This window comes from Dicentrarchus labrax, unplaced genomic scaffold, assembly GCF_905237075.1.
Source record: "Dicentrarchus labrax unplaced genomic scaffold, dlabrax2021, whole genome shotgun sequence".
In the NCBI taxonomy this organism is placed as follows: Eukaryota; Metazoa; Chordata; class Actinopteri; family Moronidae; genus Dicentrarchus; species Dicentrarchus labrax.
Genome location: NW_026136704.1, coordinates 30,134,671 through 30,157,435, shown reverse-complemented (window position 1 = coordinate 30,157,435; position 22,765 = coordinate 30,134,671). Strand labels below are relative to the sequence as shown.

Below are 22,765 nucleotides of genomic sequence, written 5' to 3'. Positions count from 1 at the left end.
TAATTTTCGGTTCCAGAGAAGTCAGAAGTTGGAAACTGAAATTTCCTATAAAGACAAATGCAACATAACATCTAGCACAGAATTTTTCAACCCTATTTTACATTCATGTCAATGAGGCACAACACAGCATTAGACTTCTTTTTTCCATCACAATGTTTCAAAAATGTGCACAACTGCAGCCTTTTCTCAGCTGTTGCGGTTCACAAGTGCTGCACCGAAGGTTGTACGTGAGCAAAAAGGATCAGTATTACATGCTGTGGTGAAGGGAAACCCATGAATGCTAAATAGGAGATTCATTATGAAAATACAGAAACAGAAACATGTGCAATTTGAGATGATGTATAGAATGATCTTTGTTACTCCCATTTTTTACCATTTTTATTGGACTGTTAACACTGACAGCAGCTGATAAAATGACTACTGGCAGGGAAATAAAGCATTTTATGGCCACTATTAAATTTATGAGATAGCTTTAAACCATAAAATCGCTGTGGTTTTGAGAATAGACTTATTGGTGCCCTCAGTTACACACAATACTGTGGCTGAAAGGTTGCAGGTTTAAGTGTCCTTGAACAAAACACTTAACCTGCCTGCTTTGTTTTCTGCCCTGCGAGAGATGAAAACCCACAGCTAAATACCCAAAGACATTTAAAAGGAAATTAAACTCTTGACTTACACCTTACCTCTTTCATGCTTGCAGCATTTTGACTTCCCCCTACCCAACCCTGTACGGGTGTTTGAGATGATCGTGGTGCCCCAGCAAGAGTACCCACTGGTGTGTATCGGGGTTTCTCGGGGATCCAACCCCAACCAGCCAGTCGTTATCGAATACATCAACCTCAACTCCAACACATCCTGGTTCACCAACTCCGGCCTGGGTAGGTTGATACCAAAGCAAAGAGCTGCAAACACAACACCATGATCTGAATACCTAGCAAACAAACGCTGTTGTTTTTGTTGCTGATGGTGGTGTTGTGGTGTCTGTGGTTGTGTGTGTTCTTACAGAGAAACCTTGCCCAAATGTAGTTCAAGTACACCAGTTGGACAGTCACTCGTTGCTCGTCCTCGTAGAAAGTAAGTAACTCTAACATCTTGCCTTTAATATTAAAGCACTCACAGTAGATTCTTTTTCTGACATTATAAAGAGAGAAGAGAGAGACATAACAACACAAATATCTGTACATTATTGTTAATTCAAAACCCACAACATTAGGAACTGTGGTCTCAGAAATACCACTGAGCTGCATCAGCTTCACAAAGAGACCCTTTGTTGCGTAGATAATGTGTTGGGTTGCATTAGATTATACATGCATTCATGTCAAAGGTATTATGCAAGATGCACATAAATACATTATGTGTTCCAGACACAAAATATGAGAAAAGAACATCCTCTCCCTTTTGTTCTTGCTTCCATCCATCAGGAAAATGTGTTCCGATGTGTGTGGTCCAATTTGCCATGTGACGTTTTATAGGGCTTGTTTATTCCCATCACATTGGAGACAGTACCCTGCCTGTTTTTATTATTATATATAATATATATTATTACATAGTATAACACTCAAATATTTGCAGCAGCTTCTTGTACAAAGGTACAAATAATCACAAATAAACTGTAATTTTACAAGACAATTAATGGGATATTGAAAATGGAAAATACCAATGTGCATGGCAACATGACAAAGAGGTTATTTCTGACATTGTCTAGGGTTTTAGCCTTTTGTTTCCCTCTGGGGCTTCAAAGGGATATCCCTGATAGCACTACAAGAATCAGATAAAGGCTGTGCCGTTATGGATCCCACTACAGTTACGGGAAGAAGCAGTGTGGTTAAAAAATGATGTTCACATGTTCTCAGGTCATTAGGTTCAAGTGTTTGTTTGTTAGACAAGAGAAGGATCTGACAGACGGGATCTACAATAGCGTGTAAACTCTACGTTATGTTTTGTCCCTCTATTTCCACACTGATGTAGCCGTTGGTATTCTAACATGAAGCCTCTCTCCTCCGCAGGGTCAGTACATATAGTTGGTCTGGAGGGGGAGTTGAAGAGCAACAGGCCTCTGCCACTCGAGACCACCTTCTCTCATGATGTTGAGTCTATAGGTGAGAACATCCAGCGACAAACCAGTGACGGTTAATATTGTTGATGATTAGAGCTCAGCATTGACCCTGTCTGTCTGTCTGTCTGTCTGTCTGTCTGTCTGTCCAGTGCCTTTTGAGGACACACTGCTGGTAGTATGGCGTCACGGTTGGCTGAGGAGAGGACAAGGTATAAACGAGGGGGCGGAGAATATCACCGACCACAAGAAGATCTACAGACTGGTGCAGTCAGACAGGTACAGCATGTTTTTACTCACTGTTGCTGTCTTAATGTCTGGTTGCCTACGTTTCCTGTTGATAAAAAAGTGCCTGCAGGTGGCGCTCTTTAAGCTAAACTCAGAATTGTAAACCAAAGAACTGGACAACCTGTTGATGTTGCTAGGGGAAAAATAAGAGCTTAAAGTCTTTTACAAATGATCCTGTGGGGAACATGAGCCATCCAGTGAACATTTATCTAAAAGCCAAAAAAGTAAACATGGTGGTGCTACAGGAAAAGTCTGAATATTTGTACAAAATTTCATCAAATAGCTGTTGAGATATTTCAGTCTGGACCAAAATGGTGGACCGACCGTATGTTAAAGACTGTATAGTTAAAAATGATGGTTCTGAAAAAGCCAATGTGAAGCTGGTTTGCTCTGGCCTTTGCCACCTTGGCAGTCCTGACTCCGCCGGCTCGCAGCTAATCCAAGAATGGGCAAAGATGTGGAGCGTGGGTGGAGCTGAGGCACGCCATGTGAAGCCTGGTCACTGAAAACAGCTCCTTGTGACGGCATCCATCTGTCACTCAAAGCGGGCATTCCCTTAATTATACATAACTTAAAGCCCTAATATTATTTAAACGAGTTATATAAAATGTCACCCCCTGTACAGTTGTCATAAATGGTTAATTTAGCTCTAGAGACCAAAACAGTTTTTTGTAGCAGGTTATAAACATGTTTATTTCTGCTGTAAAGTTGTTTTTGTTTATAAGGGGCCTTCAGAGATTGACTCACTTCTGTAGCGTCTAGTGGACGGTTGAGGAACTGCAGTTTTTGTTACTTCCACATTGGCTTGTTGCAGCCACAGAGGTTGCTGCGTCGGACTGACCAAAGAACAGATCAATATTGCTATCCCTAAATAATTTTGCTCTGCTTTGATTTGAGTGTTGTGTCTAATATTACACTTGTCGCATTTGAAGATTTATTGAACTGTCTGATGTGATAAACAGTTGTAATCTGGTTTCCGAGCTACATGTAAGCAAAATGTGTCCAACATTATGGTATACCCTACAAATGTACCCCGCCCCCAATGAGTTTAGGCCGGTTTGAACTCCACCGTATCCATGTTTGACATCCTCTGACCTTCTCACTGCAGGATGGTTGTCTTGGAGACGCATCAGACCGAGGACCAGTCGGGGTTGTCCAACCTTTACGTCCTGGAAATCGCTGAGAACTACGTCATCCTACCCTGAATCTCCAGTCTGCTGGCATAAGGCATCATGGGAAACTCCCAACTCTGCTTCCATATGAATGCTTCTGCCCGGGACTTTCATCCACATTGGCGGGCATGGAGGCGTCACTGCCACAGTATTTTATTTTCTAATGGGAGTAGATATGTCGTGAAGGAAATGATGGAAGGATGTTGCTAATTCATACTGACCTGAGAGGATCGTTGTGTTGTAGCCTTTGTCCCTCAGTCTTGAGGAGTCTGCTCTTATTTATGCTAATTTCAACTTGGTTTGTGAGATCCAGAACAATCTCCAGAATCCAGACAGCTGAGAAAACCGTAACTGAATAGTGAAGGAAGGTCCTCCTCCGACAACTAAAGAGGAGTATCTGTTTCCTTCCGCCACAGTATTGTCGATCGCAGCAGCAGCCGCGTGGAAGGGAATGAAATATATGGCTTCAGATCCCACATACAAGCATAAAAAAGGACTGGAGCACTGCTGTTGCTCATTCTGTGTGTTGTTTTTTTTTTTTAAACCTGAGTTTGTATGTCAGTGTTGGATCAAAGATACACACTTCTTACTGCCGTTACACTGTAATAAAGATAATTACCACAACATGAGGTGTGTGTACTGACTGAGGGGAAACAGGGGTTATCAGTTAGAATCAGAATCACTTTTAGTGGCCAGGCACATATAAGGAATTTGATTCCGGTTTTACGTTTGATCTCAATGTACAAACACAGATTAACAGCATAAATAAACAGACTTATATGTGCAGTTATATAGAGTTATACACATATATAAACAAACATCTGTAGACAGTAGACAGTAGTGCAAAGGATGCTGAAATAAATGTTTTATGTGCACGTATCTTTATGTATACAAAGAAACTACATTTTCAGCAATGGAGAATAAGAAATGAACTGTTTCATTAAGAGTCGGGGGTTACTGTACAGGGCTGTTAGTCAGAGTGATGGTTTGTGGATGGAAACTGTTCCTGTGTCTCTTTGTTTTGGCGTACAGCGCTCTGTAGCTCCTACCAGAGGGGAGGAGTTGGAACAGGTTGCGTCCAGGGTGACATGGATCTGCAGGTAATCCCTGTTTGTGTGTTAAAGTGGTGTGAGTACGTCACTGTGCTACCTGTGTGTGTGTGTGTGTGTGTGTGTGTGTGTGTGTGTGACCACCCCGTAATGAAAAGATGATGTATAATATTTACCCACAGCTCTACAGCAGTGAACTGTTCTCAGTTTGTTTGTCGTTGCCTTATGAAAAAGTACAGAAGGACATTAGTGCCGCCACAGATTGTGTTTGATCTGCAGAAATCTGTCAATCTCATGTTGAACTGCTGAATGTAAAACAAAACATTTGATTACAAATGAATCCAACTTCTGAATCTCAGCCTTCTGAAGACACATAAAGGTGCACGAAGGTGTTGGAGAAACATACAGTCAATAATATCTGCCTCTAATTTCAAGCCTCTGCATTCTGATTCAGATTGTGTAAATCCTTCATTTGAATTCATTTATTTGGGAAAAGCTATTTTCTTTTTAATATGTAACAGTGTCAAGTTTCTGCAATTCAAATGAAGCTATCTCTGGTGGCACTAATAATCTCTTCCCATAATAAAAAGTTATTTTATGTTGCATTTAAAAGAGGTACATAGCAAATCTTAACGTCCCAAAAGCAGCAGAGGAAAAAAACCAAACGGAAAATACTCCACTACAAATAAAAGTCCTAAAAAAACTACATTTAAGTAAAATTAAGTATTATCAGCTAAATGTAAAGAACGTATAGTAAACACTGTGCAGTAAAATGGTGTTTAACTCTTATACAGGACATTTTTGGATTAATATTACTGCTGCATTAATGAGTATGTTGCATTTTACTGCTGCAGATGTTTAAGGTTGAACTCATTTAACTACTTTATATACTTGTTGGGTAGTTTAATCTACACAATAATACAAACATATGATGTATTGCTGTCCTGAGAGAACCACGTATCTCTAAAAAGTCAACGACTGAGCTCAGCTTTCAGCTTTGTGACATTTTTCATCTAATCCAGGAAGGTTTTTAAATACTTTCCTGAAGAAATAATAAATATTCTCAACCTAGGGTCATTTAGGGTGTTCCAGGGGGTCCCTAGAAAAATTGGGAATATTTTAATTTTACTATTAATTAATTGACTAGAAGTTAGAGAATGAGAGAATGTATGTCTGTTCACTCTTCACTGTTAATCTGCCAAACTACAGAATAACTACATCGTATCAAATACAGCCTGAAGTGTATTCATTCAAAAATAAGTTTATCACAAACATTCAAAAACCAGCACATCTGGACAGGCATTGTTTTTCAGGAAGGGGATGAAAGACAAATGTATAAAGCTGCAAAATGAAAATACTCAAGTAAAATACCTCGAATTTATACTTTTGTACAGCAGTAAATGTTACAACCACTAAATTACAGTGTATTTCCATGAGGGCGGGACTGTGAAGTAGCACACCCCATGTCTTTAAGGTGGTGCTGTTTTTTTTTTTACCGGGGTTGTGTATGAGGGGTAACGCGGAGCAGGCTGCCCAGGACCGGATGCCCTCTCTGTACCCCTCCGACATATTAGTGTGAGTGCGCAGTGCCAGGCCGGGCCAGCAGCAGCAGCAGCAGCAGCCGACGCATCATCGCACGTACTTTACGCACACTGGATGCACGGAGGCAGAGACCCGGTCGAGGATGCTGCTTACACCGGCTCAGAAGGGCTTTCTCTCCGGGTTCATTTACCAGGTAGGCAGTGGTTTGGTGGCCGGTACTGGTGTACAATGCACTGGAGCAGACCGGGTGTGCTGGTCGGCCTAGCTGAGCTCGGCAGCTGCTGCTCGCCTTCGCCTCTCCCATTTCTATTCTAGTACTTTTTTTATTGTAGCTTTATTATTTCCAGGTCAGAATCTCAGTTTCCTGTGCGGCTTGTTTGTACTAAAAATGGCCGGAGATGGCGGCGCTCTGAAGGATATCAATGAGATTAAATCCCAGTTCCGGACCAGAGAGGGCTTCTACAAGCTGCTCACCCTCTCGGACTCGCAGCAGCGGGGCGGACTGCCGCGGGGTCCGTCCGCCGGAGCCACGCTGGGCCCAGGGGCTGGACCCGGTCCGATACCCGGTGGAGGGGTCGGGCTACTGCAGGGGCCCGGGGCTGCCGCCGCTGCTGCCGCCGCCGCCGCCGCCGCCTCCTCTTCCTCCAATGCCGCAGCCAACTCCTCTCCGGCGGGCTTCCTGCCGCCGGTCCGGGTCTCCATGGTCAAGCTGCAGCCCGAAGACCCGAGCGAGGAGTCGGAGCGGGTGTGCTTCAACATCGGCAGGGAGCTGTATTTCTACACGTACACCAACATCAAGAAGGTGAGCCTGCTCTTCGCTCCGCTCTTGGCCAGAATGACAGATTGGATGGTCCGGGGTTTTTTTTTTTTTTTTTTGTAGCTTAGCATTATTAGCCTGCACTGCTAATGTGATGCTGTTCTCGTTTATTTCGTCATCTTCCCAAACGGAGCCCGTCTGAGCTGCTGGTGCTGCACATTTACTCACACTAAAGGTTTTTGTTTTTGTTATGCAATGCAAAATGGAGAGGCTGATAATTGTGGCTGAACAGTCAGTGAATGGTGCATCAGTGTCAGTGGACGCTACAGGAGGGCAACAGTGTTACTATACGAGCAGGAAACAGACAGGAAGAGTCTGACAGCTCTCCATTCACTGCATTTTTATTTTTTTTTATTTGAAAGCATGTGAGCTAAAGGCTGTTTCTTCCCTTCTGCTGCATTTTGAATGTTAATATGAAGTCCTCACATATTACATTCTCTGTTTGGAGCTGCAAGGTGAATCAAGATGCTGCTGATTTTAAAACTTAATAATAAAAAAAAACAACCTTTATAGCTCTCAAACTGCAGCACAGTTCCCCTCCCTGTCCCTTCATGCACTAGATGATGTATTGATATTAAAAGTCAGAATGAAAAGTGCAATATCATATAGAACTACTATTCCTGCAAGAGAGGATTTTGACATTTTGAATCAGATGTTTTTCTCTCAACCAGGCTCTCGCCCAAGGGAGTGAGTACTTTCTGCATTTGTCCTCCAGTTTCTCCTTACAGAGCTTGTTTTTAGCATTGTTAGCATGCACCACAGGGATTTTAGAGGGCTGAAATTGCTCGCAGATAGCTGCACCACTTGCTTCTTAATGAGGAATGCTAATAACCCATTTAGGAGGAACTGGAGGACAAATGTAAAAAAAGCTTCTCCTCCTCTAAAGAAATGTCAAGGCTTCTCCGTCACTGCACACCGTCAGTCGCACCTCTTTTAGATTCATTATTTTCCTCTTTTCTGGGTCATAATTAAATTACTTAAAGTGCAGTAAATGTAGATAAATTGCAGATAAATGTGTGTCTTCATGACTCGTGCAGCTTTGTGTAAGAAGGCTGATTTTGGCTTCTGCAGGAACTCATACAACATGCAACAGACTGTATATCACCATCAGTGTACTGTACATTCAGGATTTAATCAGTACAATACATCCTCAGAGCAGATGCACATTTACATGTAATCAGTAAGCAGGGACGCCCATAAGAGGGTAAAAGGGGAATGTTTGATTGGGCCCAGCTGCTTGGGTGGCACATGGAGGCCAGCAGTAATCATGTTACATAGGAGAGAGACAGCAAGCTCATGTGTTAATATGAGTAAAGCAGATTTAGGGAGGGTTCACTGGCCCTTCTTTACAGGAGCACAGACATTTCTATCAGTAGAGAGACACAGATATTATTCTTCCTCTCCTGATACCTAAACTGAAGGTATGTGCCGATATTAAGAACCGATCTGATGGGTTAGGGTTAGGGTGATAAGGCATTATTACGCAGTCAGCAGCCCTCTGTGAGTGATGGTGAATTTTATACTGACATTGACAAAGAAACTGTATTTAATGTTGATCACATCTGGTCGATCAGCACCGGTGAATCTCTAATAATCGGTCTGAATGCAGGTTGTAGGTAAAAAAGAAGTAAATTACTTTGCCTAAACTTCCCAGTAAGCATTCAATCACTGATTTGCTGGTCAAAATGGAAAAGACGCTGTACTGTAGTTGTCCTGAATTTCAGATAAATTTGTTTGAAAATGTTTTTAGACATCTACAATAAATATACAACAGCATTTCTGTGACTGTATTTCAATTTGAAACAGGTCCTAACTGGATAACCTGAACGTCTAGACTTTTGAATTCTAAATCACTAATCCGTGTTTACTGGGTTGCCTCATTTACTTTTCCTTCACTCAGTGACTTCCTACATTTCCCAGAATGCTTTCTTCACAAAAACTGTCCCAAACTGTCCCTGATGAAAAGAGTAAAGCCTGCAAACTGACTTTCAAACCACACATTTAGTTAAAGAATAGGTTACCATTGTTATAAATCTGTCTTAAAACAGTTTTAGTTTGCTGTAATTATTCCTCCTGGTCTTACTGGCTGTTCTGCTTCCAATGGATGACACACAGAATCCACAGTCCTCTTTCCAAGCAAAAATACATTCCAGGTTTAGCTTCAGCTAATAAAACTGCCTCTCTGTGTTTTCCCAAACTGAGCTTCAGGGGAGGGCTACGAACATAATGAGTGACTTTTACACTGAACAAACTTTGGAAGATACCCCCTTGATTCGACTAACGGACTGCTGAAACCTCAGGAATGTATTTTGCAACAGAACAAGGAGTGTGAATTGAATCCCCGATCACTTACACTTGCTCTCGGTGAACAGGAAGAATGATTACAAAGCTGTTTCAGTGTTCATATGAGCCTTTAAATGGACAATCTGTTGATCTCAATCATTGCAGATTCTCTCAGTAAATTAAGTTTTACTGGGCAGTATGAGTATATTCTCTGCCCCTGCTGTTTTATTAGTGCTATGGTTGATTGTGACTGCCTTCCAACACGTCGAGGCTTTGTGTGTATATTAAAATCTTGACAGCATTCTCTACAGTGTAATCCAGAATGACTTTAGCAAACCTTCAAAGATCAGGTGTGACCTTTCGGTGTGCTGTTGATGGGTAGACCAATATCAGGAGCAAGAGTGTTTCCGGTCTAGAATTACTCTGCAGCCATGTTATTTTCTGGTCTTTTGTGGCCACTGTTTGTGGAAAGAAACATCAGCGTCCCTGAATCTTGTTTAATGGATTTCTCCCTGTATGTTGAATGTCAGAGTACAAAGCAGCTCTAGAAAGAAAAACCTTGTTTTCTTCACTCTGACACCAAAACCTGATGTTTACTATTGATCTTTTGTATGGATGAAAAATGCTTTTCTATCAAACTCTGCTGCAGCTGCTGTGGAAATATCTCAATGTGACATCTACACTTGACGGTCATTTGTCAAAATAAGAGAACCAAATGACAAATGGGCCCAGAAATGTTAGATATATTGTCAGCAGATTTGTAACTGTGCTAAATTGTTTTAGTGTGCTCTGAAATGAATCCTGCGGGACAAATGAAAACCCTTTTTTAAGAACCTCTGAATGTCCCTGAAACTCACTTTGTGAACCTTCACTCTTCTTGGCTGATGTTTTGCTTGTGCATCATGGCTCTGTTTTCCCAATCTGTCTGCCTGCAGGCTGTAGACCTCAGTAAGCCCATAGACAAGAGAATCTACAAGGGGACACAGCCGACGTGTCACGACTTCAACCAGTACTCCGCCACAGCAGAGAGTGTAGCTCTCATCGTGGGTTTCTCAGCTGGACAGGTCCAGTACCTCGACCCCATCAAGAAGGAAACCAGTAAACTCTTCAATGAGGAGGTATTATATTTGTCTGTGTATGTCTGCGCAGTGGTCGGTGGTTGCAGCTTCCTTGTTGTGATTAAAGCCTGCTACAATACATCAGAAGTAATTTGTCATTCTTGTATCGATTTCTTTTTGCCCTAGTTTGGATGCTGTCATGTAGCCTAGAAATTCCAACACTGTCTTCAGCCTTTTCCCTCTAACATGCTTTGTCACATTCTTTTACTGCGTCTTCTGAACTGCCTCTCTCTGTTTAATGGGATTCTCTTTAATGGGATTCCCAATTGAATTTAGGAGATTGGGGGTGTACGTGTGCACTACTGCATGCAGACTTTGTGTTTTGCATGAATCTGTTCACCTCCCTGAGATTTGCTTTTCTCAATCTTTTCCTTTCCTTGTCTTTCACTCCCTGGTTCTCTCTCTCTCTCTTGGTTTCAGTCTGTCTCCTCGCTGTCTCTGCTGCAGCCTGTTTCTTGATCTCTGTAGACCTTCTGTCTCTTCCCAAGCTTCCTCCTTGCTTGTGTGCTTCTCTTAATAGTTTTTTAATCACATATTTTGCTAGCAATGAGTAGACTCTGCGTACACACATACAAGCACAAACAAAACTAAAATGTTTACTATTTTCCTTTCCATTCTTTCCATATCCTATTTTTCCTCAAAACCATCTCCCTTTCTCCTTCCTATTGTTCTCTTTCCCTCCTCTTCCCCTCCTTTCCTCCATCCACCTCCTTCCTGTTTTCCAGAGGTTGATAGACAAATCCAAGGTGACTTGTCTAAAATGGCTTCCCAAGTCAGAGAACTTGTTCCTGGCCTCCCATGCCAGTGGCCACCTCTACCTCTACAACGTGGACCACCCATGTGGCACCACGGCTCCACAGTACTCTCTCTTGCGGCAGGGCGAGGGCTTCACCGTCTACGCCTGCAAAACCAAGACGCCACGCAACCCGTTGTTACGATGGGCCGTGGGTGAGGGAGGCCTCAATGAGTTTGCCTTCTCTCCGGATGGTGTGCATGTGGCGTGCGTGGGACAGGACGGCTGCCTGCGCGTCTTCCATTTTGACTCGATGGAGCTGCAGGGGGTGATGAAGAGCTACTTTGGCGGGCTGCTGTGTGTGTCATGGAGCCCCGATGGGAAATATCTCGCTACAGGCGGAGAGGATGACCTGGTTACAGTATGGTCATTTGCAGAAAGCCGTGTGGTTGCAAGAGGTCACGGCCACAAGTCCTGGGTCAATGTGGTGGCATTTGACCCCTTCACGACTTCCCTGGAAGACGATGAGCCTATGGAGCTCAGCGGCAGCGAGGAGGACCTCCACCAGGGGGCGCCAAATAACTCCATGCACTTTGGCCGGGTCCGAACAAGTAGCACGTTGTCGCGTCTTTCTCGGCACAGCTCTAAAGGAGGCAGTTCGGCGTCGGTCACATATCGGTTTGGCTCAGTGGGGCAGGACACCCAGTTCTGTCTGTGGGACTTGACGGATGACGTGTTATACCCACGCCTGCCGCTGTCCCGTGCCTTTACTAACACTTTTGGACCCTCGCTATCCAACTCTGGCAGTGGTGTGGTCAACAGCACCTCAGGTGGGGGAGGAAGTGGAGGGGTTGAGGGGCACCATCACCCTCCTAACACTAACACCGGCACCTCCAACCCACCAACGCTCCCCTTACCGCTTCCTCGCTCCCTTTCTCGCTCTAACTCTCTGCCCCACCCCGCTGTGGCAAATGCCTCCAAGGGCCAGGGTGCCTCAGAGGGCAGTGGGGGAGGTGGAGGAGGGGGAGGGAACAGCACCGGAGGAAACAGCACCCCTTTCAGCATCGGTCGCTTCGCCACGCTGTCACTCCAGGAGCGCAAGTCGGACAAATCCGGTTGCAGCAGCGGGGTGGAGAAGGAGCACAAGAGGTACCACAGCCTGGGCAACATCAGCAAAAGCAACGATAAGATCAACGTGGCGCCGAGGAGCAACCGGCTGGACGCCGCCAAGGTCCTGGGCACCACGCTGTGCCCACGCATGCATGAGGTGCCACTGCTGGAGCCGCTGGTGTGCAAGAAGATTGCACACGAGAGGCTGACAGTCCTGGTGTTCATGGACGACTGCATCATCACAGCCTGCCAAGAAGGTCTCATCTGCACCTGGGCACGGCCGGGGAAGGCGGTATGTATTTAATTAACTTTCAATTCCTTTCCACTTCTCTTCAGTGTGGTTTGACTTATTTCAGGATGTCCATCATGAAATGGTAATCAGCCATTAGCCTACTTGCTGTTAGTTGTTAGTATATTTTTACTCTTTTGTCAGTAAAACTCTGATCAAGTTTGTGAGTTCAGTGATAGTCTGCAAACACATCAATAAACAGTTTTGTTTTGAGTTTTTAGCCTGGTGAATGTTTCCGACTGCACCTCTTCTAAAGCTACAGAAATGACTCAACAGTCTGAGACGATTTCACCTCTCGTCTCCTGAGCAACAATGGCTTTTTATCTTCCTCCACTTAAAAGTGAAGTGCAGATCTTCTTGGTCTGATTGTCCCCGTCTGACTGTCTAACTTTCTTTTATGTTTTGTCTTTCTGTTCAGAACTTGACAGCACAGAACGGGAACTCTCCGAGTGGCACAGTGGTATAGCTGGAGGAGAAGCTTTGCACTCCATCTCCTCCCTCGTTGTCTTCTCTCTGTCCAGCACCCTCTCCACCGATCCTCAAACGTCAAATTAGGGGCCAACAATCAGAGACCTTCATACCACTGCAGTATTAAACCCTCAGTATTACTCTCTGTACTTGCCATGACCCAAACCCTGTTCCTTAATGATTTTACTCTCACAACGGCCAGTTAGGTGGGAAACACTTCCAGAGTCGTTGGCACATGCAGTATGAAACTACCTTCAAGGGATTAATGATTGCAAAGATTCAAGCTACCTTATCAGGTTAGTTTGGCTTAGATTAGCTACAGTGGATCATATATCTGATATGGCCAAAAGTATGTGGACACTCTACTAGTTCCAGTGAAGACTTACTAGTACAGCAAATTATGATATTTTACACATAACCATGTTCTTCCAGCTTGGCAGCTTGGGGAAGTCTTTCCTGTTGCTACATGACAGTGCCCCCATGTACAAAGTCAGGTCCTTTAAAGAAATGGTTTTCCCAGTTTAAAGAACTTTATTGACTAATTGAACTCTTTCCAGACGAGAGGAAGGTCTGTGGTTTTCTAATATCAACAATCACATATAGGTTCAGGCATCGACGTACCTTTGGCCACATAATGTATTTAAAACTCGAACCTCGGTTCTTATCTCCCAGACAAAGGCAACAGCCATAAATATTTTAGTGTTTTGTTCAAAATTCAAATTTCATGACTCACTCGCTCTTCTTGTTTATATAATTTACAGCCACAGATTCTCTGATTTTCTTCAGTGCTATTTTTTGTACATCAGGTACAAAGATTAAATAAGTTTTCTTTCTAGCCAGAATCAACACAAAATGACTCTGTAATGGATTTAAGGTTGTTTGTTACCAGTCATTCACTTTTAAAGTGAGTCTATATTCAGTTTAACCCATAGTTAGGTCAGAGTTTCCTCTCAAAAATATCACGTGTATGTAACTGTAGATTTAAAGGGCAGCACTTGTTCCTTTACATTACATTAGGAAGGAAATCTGAAATGCTAAATGATCCCTGATGTTATTATGGTGGTCAGCAGTAGGGCAGGGCTGTAGCACTGTGCTTCAGGGAGAGTTTCCCACCTCACGCCGTTGTGGGAATAAAATGTATTCCCAGTGCTTCGGCCCTCTGCCTTCACCTCACCCGGCGGTGATTTTCTGCACAAAGACTGCATCGAACAAACAGAGATCGTTTATCCTTCCTGTCTGCAGCCCTGAAACCACGTGGAGCGAACAGCAGGCCGTACTCTGTCTTCATTCGTCCTTCAGCCTCCTCCTTCGTCCGATCCCTGCCGGTACCCCTTCATGCAAAAGACTCTGCAAAAGCCACGGTCATTGTGTTTAAGTTTATTTATTTTATCACAAGACTGTGTAGTAATTTATAATGTAAATACTGAAAATACTCTATAAATACAAAAAGGACAAACGTGTATGGAAATAATGACTTGACAGCAAGGAAATGAAGAAAAAAACAGGAAAGATGAAGAATATTAATATATGAAGATCCTTCTATTGTACATAGCAACCACAGTTAAAAACTGAATGTCTGCTGTTTTAGGGAACTTGAAGATGTCAATGTGTTTTTATTTCGTGTGATAGAGTTTCTCCAGTTTGTCCCTGAAAGCGAGCTGGGTTTAATCTGTCACCTGAGGCAGAAGCATTTCGGGTCCAGTGCGACTTTTTAGAGACTGACCCGAGTCGAGCACAGAGAGCAATATTCGGAGCGGCTGCTGGCTGTACATTTTCAGCTGACTGTCCCAAGTTAATAGGTCCGAATAATACTAATTCTCCTCTACATCACAAGCGAACAAACAGCATCTTTAATGAATAACCTGCTCACGAACAAACACACACACTCTTGCACATTCCGAAAGTTAAACTGCTCAAACACACACACACATACACACACACACAATCCCCTTATTATGGTGTAGCATCATATAAACTGTGTCTTGGACTCCATTCCTGTTGCACCTGAATTGCCTCTTGCAAGAATTTGCACATACAATAAATCCACAGTCCATCCTGAGCTGCCATGAGTGACACAAAGTGTTATTGTGTTGTTTGATCTGACCTCTGTGCAGAAACAGCTCCTGTAATCCCTCCATTCACTGGTACGTCTTCAGAGGAAACGAGATTTGGATTTATATCCTTTTTTTAAATTCTGCTTATCGATTTTTGGTGCTTATTGTATCTTTTTGTTCAGATTCCTGAATAAGGAGAGAAAAGAGAATATGGTGCGAGCAGAAACCACCTGTATTTTTCAGGAGATTTGGGCTTCCTGCCATAAATCTGCCCATGGGCATTTTGTGATGATTTGCCATGCACAGGTTGAACATGCAAATCATCTGTTCTACATTTGTTTTTGCTGGGGTTTGGACGTGCAGAGATTAGCAGATTTTGAGGCATTATAAATCTGACAGTGGACATTAAAAACTCTGCATTCTAACTCTTTTTGGTCTTTAACTTCATTATTTAGTCTGACATTGTGTTCGTGTCGGTTGATTTCTGTTTGGGAGGGGTTGTTAGTTTGCTCTCTCGACACAGAAGCTGCAGCAGCAGTTGTTAGGAGCAGTTTGTATGAAGCCTGTATCAATTTAAGATCGGTTAGCTGTGCTAGTGGCGAGGGATGACAACATCTGTCTGTCTGTCTGTAAGTTAGTTCAGACTCAAAACAAATAAATCTTGGATGGACTGCCATGAAATTTTATTACCAGAGGATGAATTCAGCTGACTTTGGTCTTCCTCTCACTTTAAATCCAGCACCATCATGTGATCAAATATATAAATCTAATGACATTCCCATCAGCCTCAGCTGTACTTCGTGTTAAAGGGATGGTGTGTAGGATTCAGTGGCATCTAGTGGTGAAGTTGCAACCAACTGAATACTGCTCGCCGTCCGTGTGTGTGGGAGAAAAAGGCCCTATATAGAGCCAGTTCCTGTAGAAACATGGTGGTTCAACATGGCCTACTCTGTAGACGAGGACCCGCTCCCTCTGTAGATAAAACCGGCTCATTCTAAGGTACAGAAAACACAACCATGCTTATATATTCAGTTGACTGTACACTAATGAAAACATACCTATGAACATTATATTCCATATATTCCAACATTAAACATCAGTATGTGAGTTTGATAGCTTTTAGCTCAAAGCACCACAGAGCTGCCAGCGTGACTGTAGACTCTTAAAAGTCTGCTTGTAACAACAGCTGCAGTGATTTCATCCCGGCGTGTCTCTGTGGTCACTATACGTCCTGACTGGCACAGGAAGATGAGCTCTGATTGGCTCGATTTGAATCACTGCAGCAGTAAATAAATATTCTGTAACCAGGCTACAGGCTTTAATGCAGTGATGACTTCACTGTGTCTGTACTCTCTTTTGTCACATTAAGACTCATTTTTGAGTCCTCCATGTTGTAAACATGATAGGAATGTGATGGCAGGTCCAAATGCTGTTTTCGGGAATCGATGAGCAGAATTGAAAAGGCATGTTTAATGAGGAATAATTGGTTGTTGTAAATCTGGAACTGGTTTGAATTCAGAAGCAGTTCTCAGTACCCTCGCTGATAATCAACACACCTGCATGTGAAACCATTCCTGTCCACTTCTGCGCCATCAACCAGGGAGAAAGGACTGCCGAGGTGTTTCTGAACAGGATCAGTTGTTTTCCTTTTAACATGCTTCTTATTTTGGGGCCATAACAAACTACTGACTCCTGTCTTGTACCTTGTGTGACAGCTCGGTGCCAATTGAAAGCTCACAGTGCAGCAAACCGGCAGTATTTTCATCAGCCTTCGTGTTCTTTCTTTCTTTCTTTCTTTCTTTTTTTTTTTTTGCGGGTTATAAAGTTACCTGTCTGACAATACATCCTATAAATAGCAGAGCAACTTCCAGGACTGCAGGAGCCAAGGTTATGCCCTTGGATCCGCAGACAAACCACCGGGTCCCTCGCACTGTGTTTTGAGCCGGTGAGAGGGTATTGTTGCAGCCCATATCTCTGTCGTCATAGCAACGGCATGTCTGCTGAGTGTGTCTTGGATGAGCTCACAAGCTCTGGGGTCAATCTCGGCTTTAAGGATAAATTAATGCTTCATCACGATGTCTGAGCGGAGAGGAAGAACTAGATCGACCGTCTTCGGGTGTTTTAAAAGGAATATTTCATGTTAAAATTATCCAAACTGAAGATTAAAAACTTCCCCTGGAATATTTTGAATCATCTCCAAACAGGTTGTGCAGCTTAGACCAAGTGTTTTATAGTTAAATGTTTGGGTTCACAGGCTTTTACATTAAAACACATTCTGATCACAAGTGGGCATTGTTGAGTAAAGGTGTGAACCTGATTTAATGTCTCCACATCTGCAGGTGCTCAGGGATGCAAATGTGTTCCTGGCTGCATTAAAGTCAGTATATTAGTGTTCATACAGAGTCGGTGTGTAAAGAGAGGACTCTTCATTAGCTGTCTTTCCTTTGTTTATTCCATTATGGGTTTTTTTTCTGTGGGATTTGTGTGAAAACACTGATCGCAGTTCTCTTTCTACCTCTACAATAATAATAAGTAATATGTGTATTTCTCTTTTTAGAGGTCCCCGAAAGTTAAAATGAAACTCGAGTGAAGAACTGAAACCAAACCACACGTGGTCATTGGAGATTGTATTAGATGCACATTCTGATGCAGGTGTCCAATATCTGACACCAGAGCGTCGTGGTTGTTTGTTTTGCCACAGAAACATTTGAGTTATGCTGCACAAGCTGTTTGAAGGGATTTGATGGAATATTTGAGTCTTCTTTCTGTGGGATGGAAACATAAACAACAACATAAACTAGAACTGGAAAATGTTGAGAATACTGGAAACTAATTAATTTCTTATTTACTTGGTAAATTATAAGAGTATAAGTTGTTGTCCCTTTGCTTGTATGTTTGTTTGTGGAGAACATCCTCACCTTGACAGGCTGACAAACTAATGTAACTGTAGCTGAAGGAGGTCAGAAGTAGCGTCGCTCACCTGGCCAAAGAAAACTTTAAGAGAAGATCTTCAGATTCTAATGAGAAAGGTTTAATGCGGCATATGTTACACGGTCCCTCCAGGCAGTTTGCAGGATTTTCTGGGGATTGTTGTGGCCTAAAATACCTGATTTCACGGCAGCTTTTCTCAAGAAATTACGTTGTTTATAGGCTTTTTTCCCCCTTTTTTGCAATGAAGCTGAAGTGAAAATCACAAAAAATATAGATTTTTTTGTTGCTTTTTTGTGTTATTCATTAAAACTCGAAGGCAACTTGTTTCCGTGAGAATAAAATCTCTAGTAGTTTGGTGATATATGGCTGAACACTTTGCTCGAGGGACAGCTGTGATTGGTCTAACTTATAATGATTCACAGGGTTGAACTGATTATTAAATTCCTCCATTAAACACAATCCTCCAGTTCAAGAATTCATTTCCAAAACAAAAAGAACTTGAACACTCTCTATTAAAGACGCTGCGTGTTAATCAACCTGTCATCCGAGGATTTCCACTTACTTTCTGTGCTTTTTGAAACAAACATCTCTTTTCTCCTCACTTTTATTTTGATGTTTCACTGTTTAGATCCAGCTGCGAAAGGTGACGGTAAAGAACAGAGTAAATACTGGATAAAGGGACGGTGATTGTATTAATGAGGCTGTGGAAGTGTTAGAACTTAGAGTCTAAAACCTTCTTAATGAGCACTGAACTGAACGGGACCAGCTGGAGCTCCACCTGAGTACAGTTCGCTGTGTCCACGAGCAGAAAGGACAAAAACCAAACAGCGTCGAGTCAAAATGAGACAAAAAACCTGAGCCGACAAAGTTTAAATAATAAATGAGGATGCCACACTGTATTTATTCTCTGAATGTCTCGTTCAAACAAACAAATATCATTCCATGTTTATTTTTTATTCACATTTCAGGCTGAACACAAACACTTTAACTGCTTTAAGGGTTGTTCTTTTTTTAATGTATGTTTCTTATTTCTCTGTATGTATGTGTAAAATATGCATTATCTATTATCACCATACAGTTACCCCATGCACCACACACACACACACACACACACACACACACACACACACACACACACACACACACGCTTTCACACACTTTATGCCTGATCTGGTGGAAGTTATAACGGCAGAATGACGTCACTGTATCCAGTTTGTATATGGAGATCTGTTATTAAAACGTTAAACCTGAAACAATCTGTGTATGTGTATGTGTATGTGTATGTGTGTGTGTGTGTGTGTGTGTGTGTGTGTGTGTGTGAGCTGCTGTTAGATCCATATTGGTTTTATTGGCTGAATTAATATTGTCAGTATGATGGAGGTTCCTCCCTGACTGCAGCCACACATAAATAAATAGTAAAACCAGACTAATTATTGTTACGAGTTAATGCTTCTTAATGAGTATTTATAAAAGAAGTAATGAATAGTGTTAATTTATGTTTTGTGATTCCTGTTTTAATGGAGAGTTTTGAGTCTAAATACTGTTTCAGATGCTTCTGCAGGGAAATACTGCTCTAAATGTATCAGCATTTAATTAATTAAATAAAAGAATACAGATTTTTTTACACAAAAAGAACAAAACCTAACTTAAAAAAACAACTTTAAAGGGCTGATATCAGTGTTTTTACATGTTTTAGCCCTTCAAATACAAATTAAATACACTTTTATTAACATTAGAGCTAACCATTTTCCAGGTTTAAATTAATGTCCTGTTCTTCAGTCTGCTGATTAATGTTCACATCAGACAGGGATGTAAAACTTCAAGGAGGATTAAGTACAATTTGCTCTAAAGAATACATTAATTAAGAGTTAGTTACTGTTTCATATAAAGTAAACTTTAATAGTTGAGGTTAAATCAATGTTCACTCCTTCCTGCTGGCCGATGGAGGGCAGAGCGAACAGAATCAGTCCGTTTCTCTGCTCCTCTCTCCGGCTGCGGAGGAGGAAGACAACAAGGAGGTTGTCGACGTGACGGTGGGCGTGGCCTCTGAACGGCTACGTCAGTTCGTCCGTGATGGGAGCGTCAGCTGCGTCAAGTCAGCGTCAGTCAGTAACACCGGACGTAAATGTACTTATATCAAAATAAAAGCTGTAATCTGTTGGCCCGCTTTCACTGTGAGCTTTGATAAGGTTTCACCTAATTTCAGTTTATATTTTCATCATTTATCACTCATGCAAATAGTAATTGATCAATTGTTTATTCTATGAATTGTAAAAAACAACAGAGTCGACAACTCAAAGGTTTTTCAAATCAACTCCTCACTTTTTTAGATTACTTTGTATTTTTATGGATAATTTACTTAAACAGTTGATCACCTATCAATTGCTGTTGATAAATTACTGTATTTTACTTTTTACTTGACCACAGTGATTAAACATTAAACTTTATCATTGTTATTTAGTTTGGTTATTAGTTTGGAGACTTAAATCCAAGTATATCTTTGTACTCAATATAACAAATATAACTGAGAGCACCTGGGTATACAGGACCTTTAATCTAACACTAATCATATTTTATTTGTTACATGAATATATAGTGAAGCAGGGGTGGATCTAGATAAATAAATTGAATGATCTGTTATAAATCACATTTTAGAAGTGATAAGTTCAATAAAACATTTGGAAAAATGTCTGAAAATCTGAAAATACAACAAGTTATTGATTTCTAATGCCACCTGTAGATATTTCTATCTAGCTGTATCAATGTGCCACTATAATTAAATGTTTATGAGTTCAAATATCTTTATTTCTCTTCATTTTCACATATTGATCTATGTGATTGTTTGTGATTAAATTAGTATCAGAATCAAGGTACTTTATTTATCCGCAGGGGGAAATTTGTTTGTTACAGTTATTCCAGTCACACAACATTAAAGAAAAGTACTTATATACAATATCTAACACAATATATAAAATAGAAATGAATGTATAGGTATATACATATAGTAAAAAGTCAAATAAAAATGGAAATAGACATATAATAAGAGCCTAAGAGGTATAATAAAATAATAAGAGCCTATATACAAAGTAAATGTAAATCCAAACATAAGTGTAAACATATTCCACAGTATTGCTGACAGAAATTAAATAAATATTAATGAGTTTTAAGATTGTGAATGACAAAGAATCAATATAATAAATAATATATAATAAAATTATATAATAAATTAGTATATAATTATGTTACCTCCTGAATATATCTCTCTGTATCTGTAGTGGAAGTAAAAGACAACAATAGTTAATAGTTAAAGTATAAAATAACGTAAAAACATTCAAACACATCCTATTGAAAGCCAGTGACGTCAACTCAGCTAGACTCTTATTTTGGAAGATAACGGAAACAGCGTCGTTGCTGTACCGGTGCAGGTTGACGTAGCGGAGTGTCTGTGTGTTATTCGGTGTGTACCGTCGGGCTTTGCCACAATAAACAGCCGTTATTAAAGGTCAGAACCGCGGATCGGTGCTCAGTGTGAACATGGAGGAGAAAGAAGAGACTGTGGCGGTGAAACGGTGAGACTTATCGATTACCAATATATAATCGATCGGGTTTTATTTCGGGTTGTTTTTCTCCGCAACTTTGGTGCGCACGGGGCTCTGAGGCGGGTTGATGAGGTGTGATGAATGTCGCTTGTGAGTGTTGTGTTTCAGTGTTTGATCTCTGCACCAAATCCGGATTGAACGAGTGTGAAAGTCTGATTTTAATTACACTTTATTATCTCCCAATAAACAGGAAGCTTATTTATCGATTAATAACAATAATAATGATGCGTTCAGTGTCCTGTGTTGGTCAGCCTTTGTTCATGCCACCGGTTTGCTTCATAGAGTTCCTTATATATCTATATTTATATATGTATTTATTGATTGTGTGCAGCAGCCACACACACACACACACACACACACACACATATTGTGCAGTGAGTTCAGAGCCACGTGTTGGCTGACCTCTGATGACTTTGTGTTGTAATATTTAAAGAGTTAATCCTTTAAAAATGAGCCTCCAAGAATAAAAGAAGAGAGAGAATTTGACTTCCTCAACCTCTCTGATGGCGTTAGTTGTGAAATAGTTAAAGCTGGAAGACGCAATAGTGGGATTAAATGAGGAATGCAGCATGTAAATACACATTTCATTGTGTCAACCACCTTTATTATTCATATATTTGATACAGAATCAGTGTTTTTCTTTGTAAAATTCACATATTAATGAGTTCTTCTGGTGTTTGTCTTTAAAAAAGTCCTCGACAGCTGATAAAATGGTCTCCTCTGGCTTGTTTCATGTAGGTTTACAGTGTCGATGTCTGTGTGTGTGAGAGAGTTTTTGGGCTTTGAGCCATTTTTAAACCATAATGAAGCTGGAAATAACCGTGGGAGGGGACTCACTTCCTGTCCAGACAGAGAGGGGACGACCTGAGAGGACCCCCAACTCACAAAGCCCGCTGTTAGCTGAACAAAGAGGGACTGACACAAACCTACAGGGCTGCTGTTGTTGTTGTTGTTGTTGTTGTTGTTTGGTCACATTCTGGTATTTTCTTCAGGGGGAAACAAAAGATTAAATCTCCTGAAACCAGTTGTCAAATAATCAATTAGTTACTGTTAATTGATTAATTATTAAGGTTAAAAGTTACATAAAATTGCTTCTTAAATGTGACTCTTTTTTAGCTTTTATATGAGGTAATAATTTATTTTGACCTGATCAGAGACGATCAATTAACTGAGAGAATAACAACAATAATTGATGGTTGCAGCTTTTCTTTATTCTGTCTAAATGAAGTTAAAATCTTAAGTTAAAAGTTTAAAACAAA

The 22,765-nt window shown here is 41.3% G+C and overlaps 3 protein-coding genes across 3 annotated transcripts in view; all 3 read left to right on the top strand.

The window, feature by feature from the left end:
• Nucleotides 1-4,137, top strand: part of LOC127362610 (mitogen-activated protein kinase kinase kinase kinase 5) — a 35,855-nt gene extending 31,718 nt beyond the window's left edge. The window contains exons 28-32 of the mRNA XM_051398575.1: nt 701-878; nt 1,006-1,074; nt 2,007-2,099; nt 2,206-2,332; nt 3,450-4,137. Coding sequence (XP_051254535.1) covers nt 701-878; nt 1,006-1,074; nt 2,007-2,099; nt 2,206-2,332; nt 3,450-3,546 — 564 coding nt within the window. The 3' untranslated portion in view covers nt 3,547-4,137. The remainder of the gene's footprint in view (nt 1-700; nt 879-1,005; nt 1,075-2,006; nt 2,100-2,205; nt 2,333-3,449) is intronic.
• Nucleotides 4,138-6,086: 1,949 nt separating this feature from the next.
• zmp:0000000529 (WD repeat-containing protein 20) lies at nt 6,087-19,163 on the top strand. Its single transcript, XM_051398599.1, has 5 exons — nt 6,087-6,297; nt 6,452-6,906; nt 10,140-10,322; nt 11,048-12,457; nt 12,873-19,163. The coding sequence occupies exons 1-5, from the start codon at nt 6,219-6,221 to the stop codon at nt 12,918-12,920; spliced, it is 2,175 nt and encodes a 724-aa protein (XP_051254559.1). The 5' UTR covers nt 6,087-6,218; the 3' UTR covers nt 12,921-19,163.
• Nucleotides 19,164-21,316: 2,153 nt separating this feature from the next.
• hif1al (hypoxia inducible factor 1 subunit alpha, like) overlaps nt 21,317-22,765 on the top strand; it is a 16,051-nt gene continuing 14,602 nt past the window's right edge. The window contains exon 1 of the mRNA XM_051398608.1: nt 21,317-21,476. Coding sequence (XP_051254568.1) covers nt 21,442-21,476 — 35 coding nt within the window. The 5' untranslated portion in view covers nt 21,317-21,441. The remainder of the gene's footprint in view (nt 21,477-22,765) is intronic.

Coding starts and splice junctions, on each gene's coding strand:
- zmp:0000000529 (XM_051398599.1), top strand. CDS start 6,219: ATGCACGGAGGCAGAGACCCGGTCGAGGATGCTGCTTACACCGGCTCA. Junction 6,298..6,451: donor TCTCCGGGTTCATTTACCAG/GTAGGCAGTGGT, acceptor TATTATTTCCAG/GTCAGAATCTCAGTTTCCTG. Junction 12,458..12,872: donor GGGCACGGCCGGGGAAGGCG/GTATGTATTTAA, acceptor CTTTCTGTTCAG/AACTTGACAGCACAGAACGG.